This window comes from Somniosus microcephalus, chromosome 8, assembly GCF_052327205.1.
Source record: "Somniosus microcephalus isolate GS21.2 chromosome 8, FLI_Smic_1.0, whole genome shotgun sequence".
In the NCBI taxonomy this organism is placed as follows: Eukaryota; Metazoa; Chordata; class Chondrichthyes; order Squaliformes; family Somniosidae; genus Somniosus; species Somniosus microcephalus.
The window spans coordinates 157,620,630-157,641,561 of record NC_140994.1 but is presented as its reverse complement, the minus strand read 5'-3'; the positions used below and the strand labels follow the sequence as shown (position 1 = coordinate 157,641,561).

The 20,932-nt window shown below is 44.0% G+C and overlaps 2 protein-coding genes and 1 long non-coding RNA gene across 5 annotated transcripts in view; 1 reads left to right on the top strand and 2 right to left on the bottom strand.

Moving 5' to 3' along the window:
* LOC147113882 (uncharacterized) overlaps positions 1-20,932 on the top strand; it is a 99,881-nt gene that overhangs the window by 65,802 nt on the left and 13,147 nt on the right. The window lies entirely within an intron of this gene.
* Positions 31-4,209, bottom strand: adirf (adipogenesis regulatory factor). Its single transcript, XM_085994046.1, has 3 exons — positions 3,978-4,209; positions 3,811-3,873; positions 31-1,953 (listed from the first exon to the last, which is right to left on the bottom strand). Exons 1-3 carry the CDS (start codon positions 4,054-4,056, stop codon positions 1,850-1,852), a joined length of 246 nt encoding a protein of 81 aa, XP_085850172.1. The 5' UTR covers positions 4,057-4,209; the 3' UTR covers positions 31-1,849.
* sncb (synuclein, beta) overlaps positions 12,647-20,932 on the bottom strand; it is a 122,331-nt gene continuing 114,045 nt past the window's right edge. Inside the window, exon 6 of one of the 2 annotated variants that reach the window (XM_085995267.1) lies at positions 12,647-16,473. In XM_085995267.1, the coding sequence (XP_085851393.1) occupies positions 16,441-16,473 (33 nt within the window). In that variant the 3' untranslated portion in view covers positions 12,647-16,440. The remainder of the gene's footprint in view (positions 16,474-20,932) is intronic. The other variant, XM_085995266.1, reaches the window with a different exon arrangement.

The window sequence follows — 20,932 nt, the reverse complement described above, 5'->3', positions numbered from 1 at the left end:
AAATGTGCTTTCAAACAATTCAATGTGATGTATTAAAAAGGTTTAATATCATCTGAGCAGTAGTCAACTAGAAATTGATGCAAGGAAATTACATATCAAATGCACAGAAATTAAATATATCCCGAATTATATTGATTGCTTTCAGTATACTAGTGACCACATTATGATTTTATAATTAAAAGTCTTACGTCAGCCTTGAACCCAAGAATGTTAGTCAGTTTTAACCTACAACATTTATACAAGACTCTAAACCAAAACGTAACGGTAAGCTCACCATATTATTAAAACCCACCCCGGAAACAAAACAAAACCCAATCTTCCTTATCACAGAATCAAAATAGATTGTACAGTACTGAAAGTCATCACTGCCAGATTTAACATTTTTGTAAACACGGCCTTTTTGAATTCCGTTTCAGGTTTTCATGTTGTTTTCCAGCTTTCACTGTTTCTTGTCTGGAGCAGATGGATGTTCTGAAGAAGACACTTCCATGACTGATTGTTGGCACCATTAGTAAGAGTATGTTAATGTACAGGCTTAGTAAACCTCCCCCACCCACCCCTCGCCATCAAATCCACAAATAATATTATCAGCACTCACTGTTTATACAGAAATATATAAAAAAATAACAAAAATACACAAAAAAGACAAAAAACGATGCTTCTGTTAATCCTAAATCTTTTTAACTGTTTTAAATGTAGCAATAAGGATGAGATGCCCTCTAACATATATCCATTAGGATTCTTAAATTGAAACTAATGTTTAGAAGCACACTCGGTGAAATATGTTTGATTGAAAATCTATTACAACTAGTAATATATGGATCAGTAATTTACAAATAGATTTATCTAATTTCAGTATTAAATTGTGTTATGAGAAATAGTCACAGCTATGAATAATCAATGATAAATTTTAAGTTAAAGTTACTATTTTAACAATTAGTGCTGAGAAGGAGGAAACTGTTCATCAAAGTACCCGAGGAAAACTATGGATACACATCAGTGAAACACTATGATAAAATCCTAGCAATATGAGCTGGTAAACTTTGAGTAACGATTTTGGCAAGGCATTCATCAGCAGATCTTTTCAGTGCATATTTTTGTAAAATTATTTTTTGCCAAATCAGAACAAAGGGAAGTCATATGCAGGAATGATGAAATATCTGTCTTTCTACCGTAAATGCTGATGATCTTACAATATTCTGGTCTAGTAGTTTTGGGCATAATTGAACACCTATTGGGGCCTTCAATAGCTTAGCATGAAAGACTTTTTTTGTATTTGATTATATTCTTTTGTGCTGTTTCTTTCTCTGAAACGTTAGAGAACTATACATACAGCTGCAAGGAAGACTTTGTGCTGGGTCAAGGGATATGTTCATGTAATTAAAAAAGTTTTCTGTTTATCTAGAAGTTGGGTTCATATTTTAAATTCTGAAGCTCTACCGTTTGTTTTTATGTTCATGCTGTTTTGACATTGCTACTCTTCTGTCAGACATTTGGCTTTTTTATGGTTTCCCTTAGTTTCACATGTAAAGTGCTGCCTTCAAACTTGGAAGTTTGTTTTAACCTGCTGAATGGCAAATACGGTACAACTCCAAAAATACTGCATTATTTTAGTACATAAAAACACTTGTGCCAGTAATGATCCAGAATAAGATGGAAGGCAAAGCTGTATTCACATTTTAACTTCCAAAGGGGGAAAAACACGAGTCCTGAATTAGGGCTTCATTAGAAATTGTATTATATTTTATATTCATTTTTGCAGTTCTATTATATCTAATATAATTCATTGTGCAGAATTGCATGGTAATATGTATGAAAATTCTCAGATTAGTGCAAGGCAAACAAAAGTTCATTTCTGCACAAGCCTCTGCCCGAGACCTTTGATGCTGTCCTGTGCTTTGGAAGCAACAGAGTTGATAGCAGTTTGTGTTTGTTTTGATGCTTCTTCAGTCGCTATGGACATACATGGAAACAAAAATAGGTGAGTAGCATTCAGTACCTCTACACAGTCACTATAAGCCCCCGTCCTCCTATATTTGCTTACAGTTCCGAAACAGCTAAGTCAGGGCTCCCATGATAGCTCCCTGAGTTTATCCAGTGACTGGCTGAGCCAGAAAGATGAGCAAAGCTCCCAGGTATGTGCTAAATTAGGTGACCACAGCCAGGGTGGCAGCTGTAGTGCTACAATTTGCCTAAGGGCTCCTGGATTACGCAGGAGAAAATTGACCAGGATTCCCACTGCTAACTACTATCCAGTGATCATTGATGGAAGTGCATGTGATGTTGGGTGAGGACAGGATCAGCCCTTGTTGTGATGCCAGTCTATCATATTACTTAGTCCAGGTTTGGAAATTGATAGCCCATTTACAGTGGAATTAACTTTAATTTTAATCCATTTTTCCTTTCTCCCAATAACTATACATTTGTCGGATGCACCAATAGTCCAAAAGGTAGCAATACTAGGAATCCAACATGGGTTCAGAGAAAGTCTAATGACATAATCTAAACTTGAAGATATATGGGAAAAGCCAATATAAAAGTATGGTCAGAAAAAACAGTGAAAAAGTTAATGATTTGGGGGTTTATATTTATATCGAGCTTTCTCTTTCAGATGCTAGTCGATCTGCTGTCCTTATACAGCACTTTTTATTTTTATTTAAAAGAATAACTTCATTTAAGAATATTACATCAAAAGTTGAGATGTACATCATGATCCAAAACATAACAAAGGTCATTCAATTAAACAACGTTCCCAGAATTTCAATGACGAGGCTCAGGCTGATTTTAGGAGCACCGCCACTCCCCATTCCCCTTCCCATTTAAAATTATAACATTACAGTTCTATATTTATAAAATTAAAAATTGTTTACATCTCTGAATTAGAAGCCAAAAAAATGAATATTAGGATTCTGTATGGCAACTGGATTGTTATGGTTAACAGACCAGACAAAAAATTAAAAGTTAAATCATTGTTAGCATTGTAAGTTATGCTATTCCATTAAGCTAAGTAATTCTACAATGATGCAAAATCAAAATACTGCAGATGCTGGAATTCTGAAATAAAAACAGAAAATGCTGGAAATACAGTAAACTCTTTCTTATCCAGCACCTATGGGGCCAGGATGGTGCCGGTTGATGAAAAATTCTGGATAACAGAGAGGTATACCTACCAAGGCAATTTTTAACACAAACAAAAATAAAAACCACTGACTAACTCGGCCACCGCGGGAGACTCGGACTCGGCAAAACGAGTGCTGGATGGATTCGGCAAGATTACCGGCTATCCATTTTGCCGGTTATTAAAGTATTCCGGATGATTAAGTGCCATTTAAACAAGAGTTTACTGTACTCAGCAGGTCAGGTAGCATCTGTGGAGAGAGGAACAGAGTTAACGTTTCCGTTCGATGACCTTTCATCAGAACTCTGACGAAATGCCATCGGTCTGAAAAGTTAACTCTGTGTTTCTCTCCACAGATGCTGCCTGACCTGCTGAGTATTTCCAGCATTGTCTGTTTTAATTCTACAATGAACTGGCTTTAACATTTAAATGATAGCAGTTGTGTGCTATATGTTACAGCAGAACATTATGCTTCAAAGCTTGCCTTGCAAAAGCAAATGTATATTTCATAATTTTACTATATTAAAATAGTGTTTCTGACCAATTTTCTGCCATTTAATTCCTTTCATATCTTATTACTTTTAATGGAGAAGCAGAATATTTCAAAGAACATTTCACCCTGCAATGCTGCTTTTCAATGTTTGTGAAAGATTGAGTTGTCAAGCAGTGGAGAGCTCAGTTCACTGAGATACCTGTTTTAGTAGTGTCCTTGGATGATTCAGCCACCTGTTGAACTGCTTCTTGAGCTGCCTGCACTAAAAGGTGAGGGAAAAGTTTAACTTTAAAAAGAAGTAACATGACTATACTCTTCTGATGCTCCATATGAACCCCCCTCCATCTCATTTGTCCAGTTACTAACCTGTTGTTTCTGCCATTCCCTTTGCAGCTGTCTGTGTTGTGCTCTTCAGCTCTTCAAATGATTTTTTCATCGATGCCATATTATTCTGCTCTTCCCTGCTCGATTGCAGTAAGTGAACTAGCAGCAACTTCACATGGGCGATCAGCGCTGGTGAAAGCGGTTTAATAGTTTTGCTGTGAATGCCCCAAGACAGAAATTTGACACGGCTACACAAATCATGATTAGTGGTGCAGTTTTCTTTGAAAAGGATGAGATTAATAGAGTGTTCAGTAAAGGCAGCTTAGGCGTGTGTTTTGTTTATCTCCATTTGCAAACGAATGCATTTTTAAATGGGGTTGCTGATTTAGCATTTTACAGTGCAGTTTGAGCTCATGGCTCACAGCTCGGTGCCAATGAAAGTGGCATCATCTGATTCCTAAATGGCTCAGTCTGAAAACGACAGCTGGTGCAATTGCTGGATCTAGTTGAGCTGTTCACACTAGCTCAGTAACAGTGAGTACCATCTGGGTTGGGCTAGTTGGGAACTACACTAATTGGTAAGCCTGTTTGGAAAAGTGACACAGGTTAATGGCTTGGCCTTTTTATAAATGATTTTGCATGTTTTTCTCAGACCTGGTCTTTGATATCTCTATGTAGTATTGGAAGCTAGATATTAATATAAACTTTTAGTCTTGAATACTTGTACTATTGGGTGGTCTGTGCATAGCAGCAAAATTGTTTACTTTCTAATGTTTTCTTCTATGGATTCATGTTTCATCACTGGCTGGTGCTCAGAGTTTGCAGTCAGGATATCTGACGTGTTTTGTCAGGCTCTGACTGGGTTGCAAGCTGATTGTCCCTGCCACGTCAGGCTGGGAACCTCAAGCTGAGCCACAAGGTGCAGAACCTTGGCCTATTAATTGACCCTGAGCTCAGCTTGCTCTCCATATTAGCTTCGTTACCAAAAGCAGTGCCTTCCTCCTCGGCAAGATTGCTTACCCCCACCCCTCATTACTCTCCTCTGCTGACAAAACCTGAGGCTGTGTCTTCATCGCTTCAAGGTTTGACTTAGTTAACACTTTCCCAGCAGCCTCCCTGCCTCATTCCTCCACAAGCTTCAGCTTATCCAACATGCTGCAGCCCACATCTTCACCTGCACTGAGTCCTGTCCTTCCATCACCCTCTCCTTGCTGCAGCCCACATCTTCACCTGCACTGAGTCCTGTCCCTCCATCACCCTCTCCTTGCTGCAGCCCACATCTTCACCTGCACTGAGTCCTGTCCTTCCATCATCCTCTCCTTGCTGCAGCCCACATCTTCACCTGCACTGAGTCCTGTCCCTCCATCACCCTCTCCTTGCTGCAGCCCACATCTTCACCTGCACTGAGTCCTGTCCTTCCATCATCCTCTCCTTGCTGCAGCCCACATCTTCACCTGCACTGAGTCCTGTCCTTCCATCACCCTTTCCTTGCTGCAGCCTACATCTTCCCCTGCACTGAGTCCTGTCCTTCCATCACCCTCTCCTTGCTGCAGCCCACATCTTCACCTGCACTAAGTCCTGTCCTTCCATCACCCTATCCCCCCCAAACTTCACTGGCTCCCAGTACCCCAGGGAATTGACTTCATCATTTTTGTCCTGGCTTTCAGACCTCTCCATTGTTGCAGCCCACTCTATCTTAGAGAGCTCCTTTGTCTTGTGCCCTTTTACATGCCCTGTGCTCCTGTAACACCATGCTTCCCCTTGTCTGCTGCCTCACCATTGATAATCACTCATTTAGCCACTCTACCCCCTACCTGCTTCCTGCCAAGTCACCTCTACTTTGCTACCTCCCTCCATGCTTTCAAAAATCTTCTCAAAACCCTTCCGTTTGACCATGCCTTTGGTTCCCCCAAACTAGCCCTCTTCATTTTGTCCTTTTCCCTCAATGCTCAGCATCCACTGTTTTGTGCCCCTTAATATAAAACCCTTTGTGAATCTTCCTGCACCTGAGGAGTATGATAGAAATGCAATTTGTTTTTGATTTTTGGGAACACGGAGAACAACCTAGAAAGTTGTACTAGAGCACAACTGGGGAAATTGGACTTCTTGGTGGATACTTCAACAGCCCTGGCTCTAAAGTGTTAGTTAACTGTGCATTTTGGCTTCTACACAGAAGGGACAGAGTCCCGGGTGATTATACTGTTTGGGAGATACTTTCATAGGCAGGAGCAGCACTTTATTTCTGGTATTGTGTGTGTATTATTTTGGATCAATACAAAATGTTGAGGTGCAGCTGCAGCAGCTCCTGCATTCCTGGCATAAACATGGGAGACTTGTTTAAAGACTAGCAGCTTTTGTGGTGCTAAACCTGTCATGACATAATGGAGGGCTGATGGGCTGGTCACAGTTCTCTGACATTGTAGAGCATAGACTCTTGTCATGGAGTAATCCTCATCTAATCTACTGGACTGCATGGTATTCAACCTGTTGATAACCCAGTATAATTTTTCCAAGTAACTTGTGCTTCTTCTTCAGTTCCATCTGTTTACTGCTACTCAGGTACACACACGTGAGGTTGGTATCATCACAGTCAGTTTTTCTTGATTGAGCTGGTTATTTCAAAGCTGAAGATTTGGTTTAGTATTTTAGAAACCCAATTAGTTAAACAAATTAGCCTTTAATAACTCATTACTAGTTGGTGTCATGATTCTTGACTCATTGACACTAATATTCAACAAAAATATAAATGTAATTAATTGGTACCAACATATAGTCTTAATTGCCAATAACAGAGACATGGGACTGGATTTTGATACTGGAGGCGTGTAGGAGGTGGGACTACAACTTTTGGGGTTGTAGTCCCACCTCCATCGAGTTGTGGCCAACCCATGCGATTTTCACTTGATTGACCTTGTTGAGCCCACCCAGTGGACTCAGCAGGCCAATTAAGGGGCACCTGGCAACAGGTGACGTCACAGATTGACATTTCATCTGTCAAGAGCTTTTGACAGATGAAATATCAGAGTTTGACAGCCCTTTGAAGCTGTCAAACACTGACAATCTGTACACTAAGTTAATTCCTTCCTCTCAAGCTGATTTAGAGATCTCTCCAGAACAGAAAGCTGAATGCTGCAACTTTTGACAGCTTGCGGCCATTCTGCTTTCTGTGCCGGTGAGATGAGGAACTCCCGAGACCTGAAGGAAGGCTGTAAAGGTAAGTAAAGGCAAGTAAAACTTATTTAAACACTTTACACACACCAAACACACTTACCTCTGCACTCATGCACACATCACTCACCTGAACACCGGACATCTCGAACCCTCCAAGCCCTTCAGCCCGATGGTCCGCCTTGCTAACTTGGCGTGGTTTGGAGCCGTCGGGAATCCCACACTTCAGGGCTAAAAATAGGGATTAGGCTAAAATCTGCCTGTTAACTACCTGTTAACAGGCAGTTAATTGGCGCTAATCCCCTTCCCACCTCGTGGAGGTGGGTCCCAGCACAGGTCGGGTATCTGCCTCCTTTGAAACTGGCATGGAGGCGGATTGGGGGCGGGATGGGTTTGTGCCTCCCGATTTTGCGATTTTAACCCCCCATACGCCTCCAAGCTCGCCTCAACGGCCCAATGAAAATCGAGCCCATGCTATCCACTTCAGTTGCATTTCAGGCTGCTAATTTTAAACATTAGCAATACCAGTGAGTGACAGAAATTTACACTAGAACTGTGACTACTGTGGCACTCTGGTGCCAGTGCCATGTATTGCGTATCTCCACTTCCCCACATCCTCAAGTATTCATCATTTTAACCATTTTTATAGCTATTTTATTTAAAGGATACAACCTAATAATAGCCACACAATTATCAACCAATTGTAAAATGACAGGTTTTATAGCATTTTATTCGTGTCATGCAGTTCCCTTTCCAACTATTTGTGATTAATTCTCTAAAGTCATCATTTTAGTTCGACTTGGCATGGAATTTTTCCCCCAGAATGTTCTGATAAAACTGTTTCCATACTGAACTTCATAGTTGAAAAAAAAATCTGTACATAGTTTTCTTGGCCCATTTCTAACCCACAATATATTTTGTATTTTATGTTTCGCAGCACTTACTTTTTTTCAGACTTCTGAATAACAGTTGGAATTAGCAAGTCGCTGTAGCAGATTTTAGATATCTTGGGAATAAATAGCAACTGTCATTAACCAAGTACAAATGTATCAGTAATGTAACAAATTAGTCTCAGCCAGTGAGACACTGGGTTAGTGTGCTCATTGTGCTGTTGCGTGGTACCACTCCTGTCTCAATCTCCAGCAATGTGAAAGTCTGATCTCAACAGAAACCATCTGGTGAGTACCGTAAATTCTAAAAATTAGTCTTAGAACATTAAAAAATGTATGTTGTAATACATAATTATATCAGGAACAGCAAGAAAGTCTACAAACAATCTTTTGGACACAAACTAAAACACTTCCCTGAATATTTAGCTAACTCACTGATTTATAATTAAGCTCGTCTCAGCAGGAAATGAAAACTGAAAGATCTTAATGAAGTATATATGTGGTTGAACAGCAAGATGTACACTGGAATATATGAAAGTAACTGTTTGCAGTATTATTGCAGTGACATTATGCTGATTACTGTAAAACAATAAGTAATTTCTGTTACGTCCGTGAATAATTGAGACACGGACAGCAGGAGTGAACAAAATAAGTCTTTACTGGTGGAAGTCAATAGTGAAACTAAAAACACAGAGGCTCACTAGCGCCTTTTATACAGGGGTGGTCACTGCCGGTACTGCAGTCTGAGACCAGTTATTCTCTTAAAGGTACATACACAATTCCTCCCCTTTTAGATAAACAGTACATAACATTCATTTAGCAACTAAATGATAACTAATTACAATCACAATTACTGTTGCTAGATACATTGGTTAAGTTTAAGCAATTATAAGTTCAGTCTTTGAGGAGGCTTCCTGATTCTGTCTGGATAACGCCTCTTTGGGGTATCAGGTTCTTCTGGCAATGTTGAGTCGGGATCAATGTCGTTGTTTGGTTCATCTGCTTCCAATATTACCGGTTCTGTGGTAGCTGCAATTGGAACGTCGATTTCATTACCAGGTGTATCAGATCGTGGTGTGGAGTTGACGTTTTCCAGTGACTCTAGAATCTGGTCAGCATGGCGTCTTACAATGCTCTCCCCAACGTCCACGGTATACATGAGAGGTCCTTGTCGTGTACAAATCATTCCTGGCTGCCATTTCTCAGTGCGGTAGTCCCGGGCCAAAACTGGTTGACCTATCTTAAAACTCCTGGTCGGCCTTTCATTCATATTCTGAAACTGCCTGTTCTCCACATCTCTTCGGACATTTGGCTTAACCAAATCCAAGCGGCATCGTAGTCTTCGATTGAAGAACATCATGGCTGGAGTTTGGTTGGTAACCGCATGTGTCGCATTCCGGTAGGCAAACAAGAAGTTGTCCACCTTGTGTTGTAGGGGTATATCTTCATTACACATTGCCTTGATAGCCTTCTTGAATGTTTGGACGAACCTCTCGGCCAATCCATTAGTGGCTGGATGATATGGGGCAGATGTGTAATGCTTAACACCATTGTTCTTTAAGAACCTCCGGAACTCTTCAGACACAAACTGTGGTCCATTGTCAGAGCAAATCTGTTCAGGCAGCCCATTCCTGGCAAATATGGTTTGTAAAACTGTGATAGTTTTTTCCGTGGTGGTTGAGGACATTTTTATTACCTCTGGCCACTTTGAATGTGCATCCACCGCAATTAAAAACATCGAGTCCATGAAGGGACCAGCAAAATCAATGTGCACCCTTTGCCATGGAGATGAGGGCCACTCCCATGGATGCAGAGGAGCTGGTGGTGGGGCGTTTTGGACCTTCTGGCATCCTGCACAGCTCTTGGTCATCTCTTCGATTTCTCTATCGATTCCCGGCCACCACACAAACGCTCTGGCTAAGTTCTTCATTTTTACCCCACCCAGGTGACCCTCATGAAGCTCATTGAGCACTCTATCCGTCAACTTAGGTGGAATTACTACTCTGGATCCACACATCAAGGTTCCTCTGCACACTGACAGCTGTTCTCTTCTCAGCGAGAATGCTGGCAGCAGTGGTTCGCCATGTGCTGGCCATCCCTTCACCGTTAAATCATAGACCCGTGATAGTGTCGGGTCATTCCGTGTTTCCTTTTCTATGTTTGCATTCGTCACAGGGAGACATTCGACTATGGTCGAGTGGAATAACTCCATTGGATCCACTGCAAGGTCTTCTTCTTCCACCGTCGGCAACGGTAGACGTGACAATCCATCAGCATTTCCATGCTGTTTAGTTCCTTTGTACTCGATGTCATATTGGTGTGCCCCTAGGAAAAGGGACCATCTCTGCAGCCATTGTGCTGTCATTATCGGTACGCCCTTCTGAGGGTTGAAAATGGAGACAAAAGGTTGATGATCGTTTAGTAGAGTAAATTTTTGACCGTGCAGGTAGTGATTGAACTTCTTCACCCCCCACACTAGGCTGAGGGCCTCTCTGTCAATCTGGGCGTAGTTACGCTCGGCAGAAGTTAACGAGCGTGACGCAAAAGCTATCGGCCTCTCTAAACCATCAAGGAATTTATGTGACAGTACTGCCCCAATGCCGTAGGGAGACGCATCACACGCCAGCCTGATTGGCAGTGCTGGGTTGTAGTGAGCCAAAACTTCCCTTGAAGTGATTAAGTCCTTACTCTTCTGAAAAGCACGCTTACAATCATCGCTCCATTTCCATGCTACCCCCGTTCGTAGCAGGGCGTTCAATGGGTGCAGAATTGTCGACAAATTCGGCAAAAATTTATGATAGTAATTCACCAATCCTAGGAATGACCTCAGTTGCGACACATTTTCAGGCGCTGGGGCCTTAACAACTGCTTCAATTTTGTCAGGGGACTTATGTATCATTAATCACGTGGCCACAATACGATATCTGTTTCTTAAAAAATTCGCACTTGGGGCGGTTGGCTCGCAGCCCATGTTCCTGTAGTCTAGTGAGCACCTGTTCTAGGTTGTTAAGGTGTTCACTGTCATCTTCACCTGTTACAAGGATGTCGTCCAAGTAACACTGAGTCCCCGGAATCCCTTGCAGGACTTGTTCCATCGCTCTTTGCCATATCGCCGGAGCCGATGCTACTCCGAATACCAATCGATGATACTGGTAAAGACCTTTGTGAGTGTTTATCGTGAGATACTTCCTAGAGGACTCTTCAACCTCCATCTGCAAATATGCTTATGCTAGGTCAATTTTTGTAAAACGCTTCCCTCCAGACAGTGAGGCGAAGATGTCTTCTATCCTTGGAAGAGGATATTGTACTGTGTGAAGGACTGGGTTCACCGTCACCTTGAAATCCCCACAGATGCGAATCTTCCTTGGCTCCCCGGACTTATTGCTTAACGTTTTTTTCATGACAGGAACGATGGGTGACACCCACTCGCTCCAGTCGACCTTAGACAATACGCCCGCCTTCTCCAGATTCTCCAGCTCTGCCTCGACGGCTGGGCGAATTACATATGGTACCGGTCTTGCTTTGAAAAACTTGGGAACTGCATTCTCTTCTATTTTTATCGAGGCGGTTACGCCTTTAAGCGTGCCCAGTTCTTGTTGAAATACCTCTTTGGTGTTAGCTAAGATTGTTGACAATCGTCCAGGAGTGACGTCTTCATCTGTTTTACCGTCCACCGTCATTGCATGAATGGAATGCCAATCTAAGTATATCTTCCTGATCCATTCCCATCCCAATAACGGTGGTCCACCATTTGGCAGTATGTAGAGATACAATTTCCGTATTTTCTTGCCATTGTATTCGACAGGTACCCTTATTTTTCCTCTGGGGTATACTTTTTGCCCCATATACGTCGTCAAGACAATGGATGTCTCTCTCAAGGGTATGTGTGAAAATAGCCGCTCGTAGTCTCGTCGATTCATGACGGTTAGCACTGATCCTGTATCCAATTCCATTTTAACTTGGGACCCTGCTATCGTGAGGGTGACCCAAATGGTTCGGTGATCCTCTTTTGCGATTACATTGTGAAGTTTGAGACAGCTTAGTCTCCTGTTCCCGGATTCACTATCGTTCATCTGGTCTTCGCAACTACTGTCTGTCATCTTTTGTACTTTCTTGTATGGTTCCTTAGTAGCCTTTTTGTTGTCGCTGGTCTTCTTCCCAGACCTGCAAACTCGTGCAATGTGTCCCATCTTCCCGCATTGCCTGCATATTTTGTCTTTGGACCAGCAGTCCTTCTGGTCATGGTTAGTTCTGCCGCAGCGATAACATTTTGCAAATCCCCGTGTCATTTTGTGGGTGCCGTATTCCTGTGGTTTTTGTTGAATTTCTGCAGCTCCCCTGGCTGCTGCTTCATACGATACTGCCACGCTGAAAGCCTTATCTAGTGTCAGCTCTTTCTCTGAGAGTAACTTCTTCTGTGTTCCTTCACTCAGGAGTCCACAGGCAAATTTGTCCCGTAGGGTATCTGCCAGTCCTGCTCCAAACTGGCAGTGCTTTGATAGCTTGCGTAGTTCCGTAAGATACTCAGCATTGCTCTCATCTTTGTGCTGAGTTCTACTGTGGAATTTAAATCTTTCTGCTATCAACAGCGGTGCAGGGTTTAAGTGTTCCTGTAGGACAGCAACAATTTCGTTAAAACTCTTCGCCTTCAGTTTGGCTGGAGTAATCAGGTCCCACAATAGGCCGTACATTCTAGCGCCCATTAAGTTTAGCAATATCGATGCCTTTTTCCCCTCCGCTATTTCGTTTGCCTCGAAATATACCTCGACTCTTTCCACATACGTGGTCCAGTCCTCTATTGTATTATCAAAAGCAGTGATACAGCCAGTCTTCAGCATGTTGCAAATCTAAAATGGCGCCTCCCGCGCTTTGCCTTCTTCCCCGATTTAACAAAATGGCGCCTCCCGCGCTTTGCCTTCTTCCCCGCTGTTGTTAGCGCTGCTTTCCACGGTTTCTTGCGCGTTTAATATTGATTTTTTTTTTCTTTTATTATTTTCCCATTGTGGAGCGGACCCTCTGGGACACTTCCCTCCCTCTTCTTAGGTCCGAACGCTGCCCGGCTTCGAAGAACCGGTTGCGCCCTGTGTGCTCCACCCTCTCTCTCTCTCTTTGCTTCCCGACTCGCTGCCCGGCCCCGTTGAAAAGCCACCCGATCGCGCTCTAGCCCGCCGCAGCCCAGGAAGGATCAGTGCACTACCTGCCACCAGCCCGATTAGCTGGGAAACCACAGACCGAGGAACCAAGCCTGGCTCTGGACAGTCTCTCCTGCAAGTTTTCAATCCGACGATTTGGAGGGCGGTTGCCCACGGTCGACGCCCATTTCTCGAGTTTCTTTGGATTTTATTTACATTTCTCGAGTTTCTTTGGATTTTATTTATTTATTATTTTTATTTTTTTCTTTCTTCTGGCTTCAACCTTCAATAACGTCATCTGAGGTGCTGCCGAGTTGCAGGTAAGTTAGTTTCTTACTCGTCGCCAGTGTTACGTCCGTGAATAATTGAGACTCAGACAGCAGGAGTGAACAAAATAAGTCTTTACTGGTGGAAGTCAATAGTGAAACTAAAAACACAGAGGCTCACTAGCGCCTTTTATACAGGGGTGGTCACTGCCGGTACTGCAGTCTGAGACCAGTTATTCTCTTAAAGGTACATACACAACAATTTCCTTCTGCAACCCTTGGCTATACGGCCAACTAAGGCCTCAAAATGCCAAGCCAGAAGTGTGGTGACCACCATATTGGGTAAGGACAAACAAGGTGTCCTTTACCCACACCAGAAGCAGGCGGTAGGCTCTTTGCATATATGGGGCTCGATTTAATAGCCCTGAGGAGGCGGGTGGGCAGCGAGGAAAAAAATGGCTTCAGACTGCCAACCCGCCTCTATCTTGCCCCCACGCGATTTTCGTGAGTGTCGGGTCAGCCGCTCCCAAACTGACCCGACTGGAACTGGTGGGACAGATAGTTGAGGCAGTTAAGAGCCTATTAACTGCCTTGCTAATCCTATTTTTATAGTGGTTTCCCATTTTCATGCTTCTGGCTCCTGTTTCCCGTCTTGTCAGAAACACGGCAGCTGCAAGGAGATGAGTTTCTCAAGGGCATGATTTGTAGTCATTGCTGCAGCACTTTAAAAGCGCTCCTGTAACATGGCTGACATTCAAATGCAACAACTTTGTTGTTGTAGGTTTGGGATTAGATTTTGCAAATCTAATGACCTTGTGACTATTCAAACTGACAGCCATCTGCAGTGTTTCCTGATTGGAATAATTTCAGGCCACTTTGAGTGTGCGCTTGCAAGCTTCTTGCCTCAACTGAAATCTATAGGAACGGGATGGGAACCATTTACATCCTCTCATCCTGGTCATCAGATTCGGAAGAAGAGCAGTCATGGCAGCGCCACAACAGCACCAGGAGCGCCAAACTCCTCCTCACCCACCTGATGCTGCACTGGACACAGAGCAGCAGCCCCTGAAAAAATTGCTGGCCAGGAGGCCAGCGATGGCATCACCATGGCCAGATGTTCTTCACTTGATGCTGTAAACCCTGGCTGCCACATGATGTGCCAGGTTGACACCATCCCACACCAGCACCATGAAGCATCCCTTTAATGTCAAGCCCTTCCATTCACGCACATCACTATAGCGGGGCTGGGGGCGGGGGCGGGGGGGGGGCAGGGTTATGACTGAACAATCACTGGAACTCAGTAAGATACTTCTCAATGTATGCTCAGATCTGTCCAATAAGGGGCACTTTTGGAAAAAGATATTACACTGTATAACAACACATTACCAGAAACTTCACATTGGCTAAACCTCTCAAGTGTCTACCCTTGTGTGTTGTTAGTTGGTATGCTTGCAGTAGGATGAGGGTGAGTGTGAGGCATGGCTAGTCAGATGGGGAAGTGATAATGTAAATAGAGAGAGATGGGTGGAGGTGCAAGGTAAGTTGGTGTCCTGGGGAGGTCTCTTCTGCCCTTCCAAAGGGAAGAGAACCTCCCTGAGTGCAGTGACTCCCTCCATAAGCATATGGAGGGAGTCATGGGAGAGCTTGGGTACAAGTGTTCACCTTTGTGCAGTGATTGCCAGTGTTTGCAGCACCTCAATGCAATCAAACACGGACAGATCAACTGTCAAAATAAAATTGTGCGTGGTCCCTTTAAGGAAACCGGCAGATGACGCGTCATCAAATGACATCATCAGACCCGCTTCCTGTTAATTGGCCGGTGGAGGGCTTAACAAGGCTAATCAAGGGAAAATCACATCTGCAGCTGGGGGCGGGACCAGAACCCGTAAACCAGCTGACCCGTCCCCATCCCGCCTCCAGAATTAAATTCGCGGCCATGGGGTCTAACGCCTGCTTCAGTTCCCCACTCCAACATTGGTTTGCCTGGAGGCAGCCAGCTCCATCGTAGACTGATCTCAGGGAAACCAGCCCTATGGAACGCCTGCCAACAAAGCAGGTAAGTTACCTGAATGTGGAGCCAGGAGGAGCAGGAGCCACTTACAATTAATGTTTTAACATGCCAAATATTTTGTGGTAGAGGCGGGAAAATAAAACAGATGGCCACTAATCAGTCTTTAAGACCAATCCCAAGGAAACCTCCTAACGTCAAGGGGGTAGAATTTCAGCAGGGGTTCCCTGATCTTCCTTTGTTTTTCCTGTTTCTCTGAGGTTTCCGCCAATCTCCCACTGAAGTTACAGTGATGCACCACAGAAATTACTGGTAGTATAAAGTTTGATTTGAGAGATCAATCAACACTCACTGTTACTATGAAGAAATGTAGCAAATGATGAGTGAAGTGTAACAAAAGGGAGTTGTTAAGTAATTGACAAGCAGCTTCCTCATTTCCTTCCATTTCTATCCCATACTTGTAAAAGTCTAGCAAAATTACAGAAACCAACGCATTGTGGTTCTATCACTTTATTTACAGGTAGACATTCTTATCAGCACAAAGACACATCCCTGTTCAATTTGCTTGACTTGGGACTCACCTGGACACTTTTATGCCACAGTTCAGTATAATAAACATTTTACTCAGTTCCCATTTGGTGGTTACAACAAACAATATTGAAGTAAAACAATGTATAAAAAATCAGTCAATATGAAACACCTAGTCACATACAAGCAATGTACAGCTAGATAGCTATCCAACTTGAAGTTTAAACTTGAAGTTAGCAATAACATTGGTCCTTTTTCAATACATAAAATCACACATAGAAACAGTTCACAAACAATTCCATCTCTACAAAGTGGTCTCATTTCAGTGGGAGGGATTCAGTGAATTGAGCCATGGCAGATCAAATTGTATAACAACAGTATGGCTAACAAACGGTCCTTTTACACTGTATAACAAAATAACAAAAGTTAAGGAATCATTGGATCAATAGAAGACAGTTACAGTAATCTTTTTATACCAAATATTTTGTTTTATCTTGTTGGTCACATTGTGCTTCATGCCTCTGGTTCGTATTCCTGATACTCCCCCTAGAATATAAAAAACAAAAATTATCCATTGTTCCCAAAAGTTTATGAACTATGGGTTCTCAAAAGTTGATACTGCCATTATTAATTGTTTGAATTTGTTCAGCAGCTGACCAAAATTTCCCTTGGTCAATGCTCCAAGCCAATTAGACACAGATATGTGTTGTGAAGAAGACCTCCATACAAAAATGGGATAGTTCACTTTAAAATTAACTGTGACCTGAAACGTCCACCCAATTGTTTTTATATTAAAGCAACACGATCCAAGTAAAATAAACTGAATTGATTTTTACTGAGATTGGAGATATTTTTAGATCACTGGCCTAATCGGTACTTTTCTCAAAACAAAATTAATTTTAAAACGGTACTGAGTGGCACAGCGGTTTGGGAAACATTTCATTGCTTGGATCTAGTTTTTTGCTCTCAAGGCTAATAGGATGAAAGTCTTCTCTCTTTGTTGATTAAAGGTCCTACATTAACTATATGGGCTGTCTCAACCCCATTTGAAGTAGACTCAAGCTGAAAGCCTAAAATTCTCCATAATTCTGCATTAGTTGTAGTCACACTGGCAGGTGGCTGGTGCAAGAAATGGAAATAAGATGCTTGTACCATGAGTTCTCTGGTGAATTTGTGGGGAATAACAGAAGAAGTTTAACCTCACACCAACCCATGCTTTACCTTTATGTTGACACCAAGTATAAAAATATTCTATTAATTATAATAAATTAATTTAAATAGGGTCAATTTTTCAGTAGAAAACCAATTACGGAATAAATACAAAATACACAAATGACAGATCTCAAATTTAATCTTATGTCATTTGCTTTAATTAGCATAACATTTGTCTGTAAGTCCCGCCTGGTTTTATATTTGCTATTTTATGGCATGCCTTTAATGTTTGACAGCTAAAATGCAGCTGCCTGATCAAATGCTTGAAGCCTTTCTGAAAGATTGACTTGTTGTGAGGGTGGCAAAAAAATAATCATTGTGAATATGCATCTTTTAATGGATCATTTAAATGACTGCTGTTATTGGCCTTGCAGTACATGGAGGATGGTTGCTTTCTTTGTCTTTTAAGAATACTATTTGCATCTGGACAGGAGTGACTGAGAAACACGCACTAGACATGCTATCAACCAATAAGTCACCTGTTGCATTGCCAATGGTAAACTAGATGATACGCTGTTTTGCTGTTTTACAGTGACAGGAGTATTATACTACACAGTGAACAATATATTATTCTGCTGCTAACATGGACCCTTTTAAAGTGAGTTGTCCCTTTAAAGCCAGAAAGTAAACAGGATTTCTGTCACACTCCGAACGAATTTATGGCAGCGTAGCAGCAGAATGTCCAACGGAATTTAGAATTTTTGTTTCTTATATTAATTAAGGTGTTTTCAGTTAACTGGGCACTTTGTACATTCCAAATGACAGCTTTTTGTTTCTTTATTCCTTTAAAATCTGACACAGAAATTTGCAGTGTGACATTGAAGTGTGATGGACAGGAAACGCATGCTGGACATACTGGGGTAGAAACTCCATTTACATGCTCACCAGCCAGCAATTTTCCATCCATTTGAATGGGTTGGCAGAAAATCTCAGGCTGGTGAGTGCAGAAGTGGAATTCCTGCCCCACTGTTTTTATTACATTACCAGCTGATTTCCTGTGGCATTGCACATGGGGTGTTGAGATCAAGTGTTGTCTTCAGGTTAAGCAGGGCTAGAGTGGGGAATAATTATACTATAGCCAAGGGAGAATGACAATGTCGGGACACAAAAGGTGAAGGTAGAGCAGAGTTGGGGGAGGAGGATGGGGTTACAGGCCAGGGGTAAGCAAAGGAGGGTTGGAAGCTAGGGCAAGGGTTGGAAAGGTAGAAGAGGGTTAGAGGTTGGGGGCAAGGTAGACCAGGATTAGAGGCCAAAGGACAGAAAAGGTAGACCTGTGACGCGAAAAGTGAATCGTCAGCCCGTTTAGCACTCCGCCCCATTTTCATTTCCATTGACTTGAAATGGCTGGATATGTCTCTTTATGTTATTGGCCTAGATTTTTTGTTCCCCATGATTATGTACGCACAGCGTACGCCATCATAAACCTTGTAAAAGGCCCTGCAAGTGCGAAAACCCGGAACGTGCAATCTGTCAAGGTTTGCCTTGACAGATCATCCATGCCAACCCAAAAATCATCTTCGCTGGTGCAGAGTTGGGCTATTTGCCCAACTACTGCCCAGCAAATGCCCACGAAACCCTTACACCTGGAACAGGTAGACTATCCTTTATCCGAAAACCTCGGGACCAGCCGTGTTTCGGTTTTCGGAAAATTTCGGATTTCGGAAGGTGGGTCGGCGGGGGTCCGCGGGGGGTCGGCGGGGGTCCACGGGGGGGTCGGCAGGGGTCGGGGTCCGCGGGGGTCCGCGGGGGGGTCGGCAGGGGTCGGGGTCGGCGGGGGTCCGCGGGGGGGTCGGCGGGGGTCCGCGGGGGGGTCCGCAGTCGTGGCTTGTCCGTCGCTGCTAGCCTGGAATGCAATGAGGTTCCGCATTTCCACCAACAGGTCGTCGTGCTCGGTCGGAACAGGGGCTGGCACCGCCGTGGGCTCAGAGCTCTCGTTGCTTTCGAGCCTTTGGAAGAGAGTCAGGTGGTTCCGCGGGGGGGTCGGCGGGGGGTCGTGCGCACGACTTACGCTGACCCTCTGCTCAGCGTAAGTCGGCAGGGGTCGGGGTCGGCGGGGGTCCGTGGGGGGGTCGGCGGGGGTCGGGGTCGGCGGGGGTCCGCGGGGGGGTCCGCGGGGGGGTCGGCGGGGGTCGGGGTCGGCGGGGGGGTCGGCGGGGGTCCGCGGGGGGGTCCGCGGGGGGTCGTGCGCCACTCTGGTCATGTCATGCGCACGACTTACGCTGACCGAAAAACCTTCGGTTTTTAGAGGGTTTCGGTTTTCGGAAGTTCGGATAAAGGGTAGTCTACCTGTAAAAGCCGGCGTAGGGCCTGTTTTCACCAGCATAAGGAACTGTTAAATTAAAAATTAAAAAATTAAAAATCATACAGAAACATTTAAAATTTGTTTATGTAAATTTTGGCCCGGATTAAAATGTTTAAAATTATTTTTCAAAAAATGTAATTTTTATTGTAAATGCTTCATTAAAGGGACTTTTGATTAAATTTGAAAATGGAGACATTTATTTTTATTCCAGTTGTGTAAATTATTTAATTATTTGGGGATTGGGTTTATGCTTATGGGGATTCCGTTCATAAATGGAATCCCCATAAGCATAAGAGGAATTCTCCTTTCTGATAGAAGGACCTGGCCCACATGATCCCAGGGATGCTTCTGAACCACCTGCGTCCCTGGGATCTGTGGGCCTTTCTTCTTCTTCCTCTTAGGCAGCCCCTTGGAACCGAGGATGACTTGCTTCCACATTAAAAATGAACGCGCAGGTGACTGATGAGTCCAATGCGGGACCTACAGTCTCTGTCACAGGTGGGGCAGACGGCGGTTGAAGGGGCGGGTGGGTGGGGTGCTTGGGTTGACGTGCGCTCCTTGCGCTGCCTGCGCTTGGCTTCCGCTTGCTCCCGGTGAAGAGACTCGAGGTGTTTGGCACCTTCCCGGATGCTTCTCCTCCACTTTGTGCGGTCTTGGGCCAGGGATTCCCAGGTGTCGGTGGGGATGTTACACTTTTTCAAGGAGGCTTTGAGGGTGTCCTTGAAGCGTTTCCTCTGCCCACCTGGGGCTCTCTTGCCGTGCCAGAGCTCCGAGTAGAGCGCTTGTTTTGGGAGTCTTGTATTGGGCATGCGGACAATGTGACCCGTCCATCGGAGCTGATTGAGCGTGGCCAGAGCTTCGATGCTGGGGATGTTGGCCTGAGCAAGAACACTGACATTGGTGTGCCTATCCTGCCAATGGATTTGCAGGATCTTGCGGAGGCAGCGTTGGTAGTGCCTCTCCAGTGCTTTGAGGTGCCTGCTGTACATGGTCCATGTCTCTGAGGCATACAGCAGGGCAGGTATCACTGCTGCCCTGTAGACCATGAGCTTAGTGCCGGCTTTGAGGTCCTGGTCTTCAAACACTCTCTTCCTCAGGCGACCGAAGGCTGCACTGGCACACTGAAGGCGGTGTTGGACTTCGTTGTCGACGTCTGCCCTTGTTGACAGTAGGCTCCCGAGGTATGGAAAGTGGTCCACGTTGTCCAAGGCCTTGTCGTGGATTTTGATAATCGGGGGGCAGCACTGTGTGGTGGGGGCAGGTTGGAAGAGGACCTTTGTCTTACGGATGTTTAGTGTAAGGCCCATGCTCTCGTATGCTTCGGTGAAGGTGTTTACGATGGTTTGGAGTTCGACCTCCGAGTGAGCGCAGACGCAAGCATCGTCTGCATACTGTAATCGCAGGCACACGCCTGCAGAACCAGGAGCCGAAGTCTCCGAAGCCCGGGAGCCAGCAGGTAGGTGCGGATTTTTTTATCGGGTTGGAGGCATA

Coding starts and splice junctions, on each gene's coding strand:
- adirf (XM_085994046.1), bottom strand. CDS start 4,056: ATGGCATCGATGAAAAAATCATTTGAAGAGCTGAAGAGCACAACACAG. Junction 3,874..3,977: donor GGGAATGGCAGAAACAACAG/GTTAGTAACTGG, acceptor CTCACCTTTTAG/TGCAGGCAGCTCAAGAAGCA. Junction 1,954..3,810: donor CAAGGACACTACTAAAACAG/GTATCTCAGTGA, acceptor GTATGTCCATAG/CGACTGAAGAAGCATCAAAA.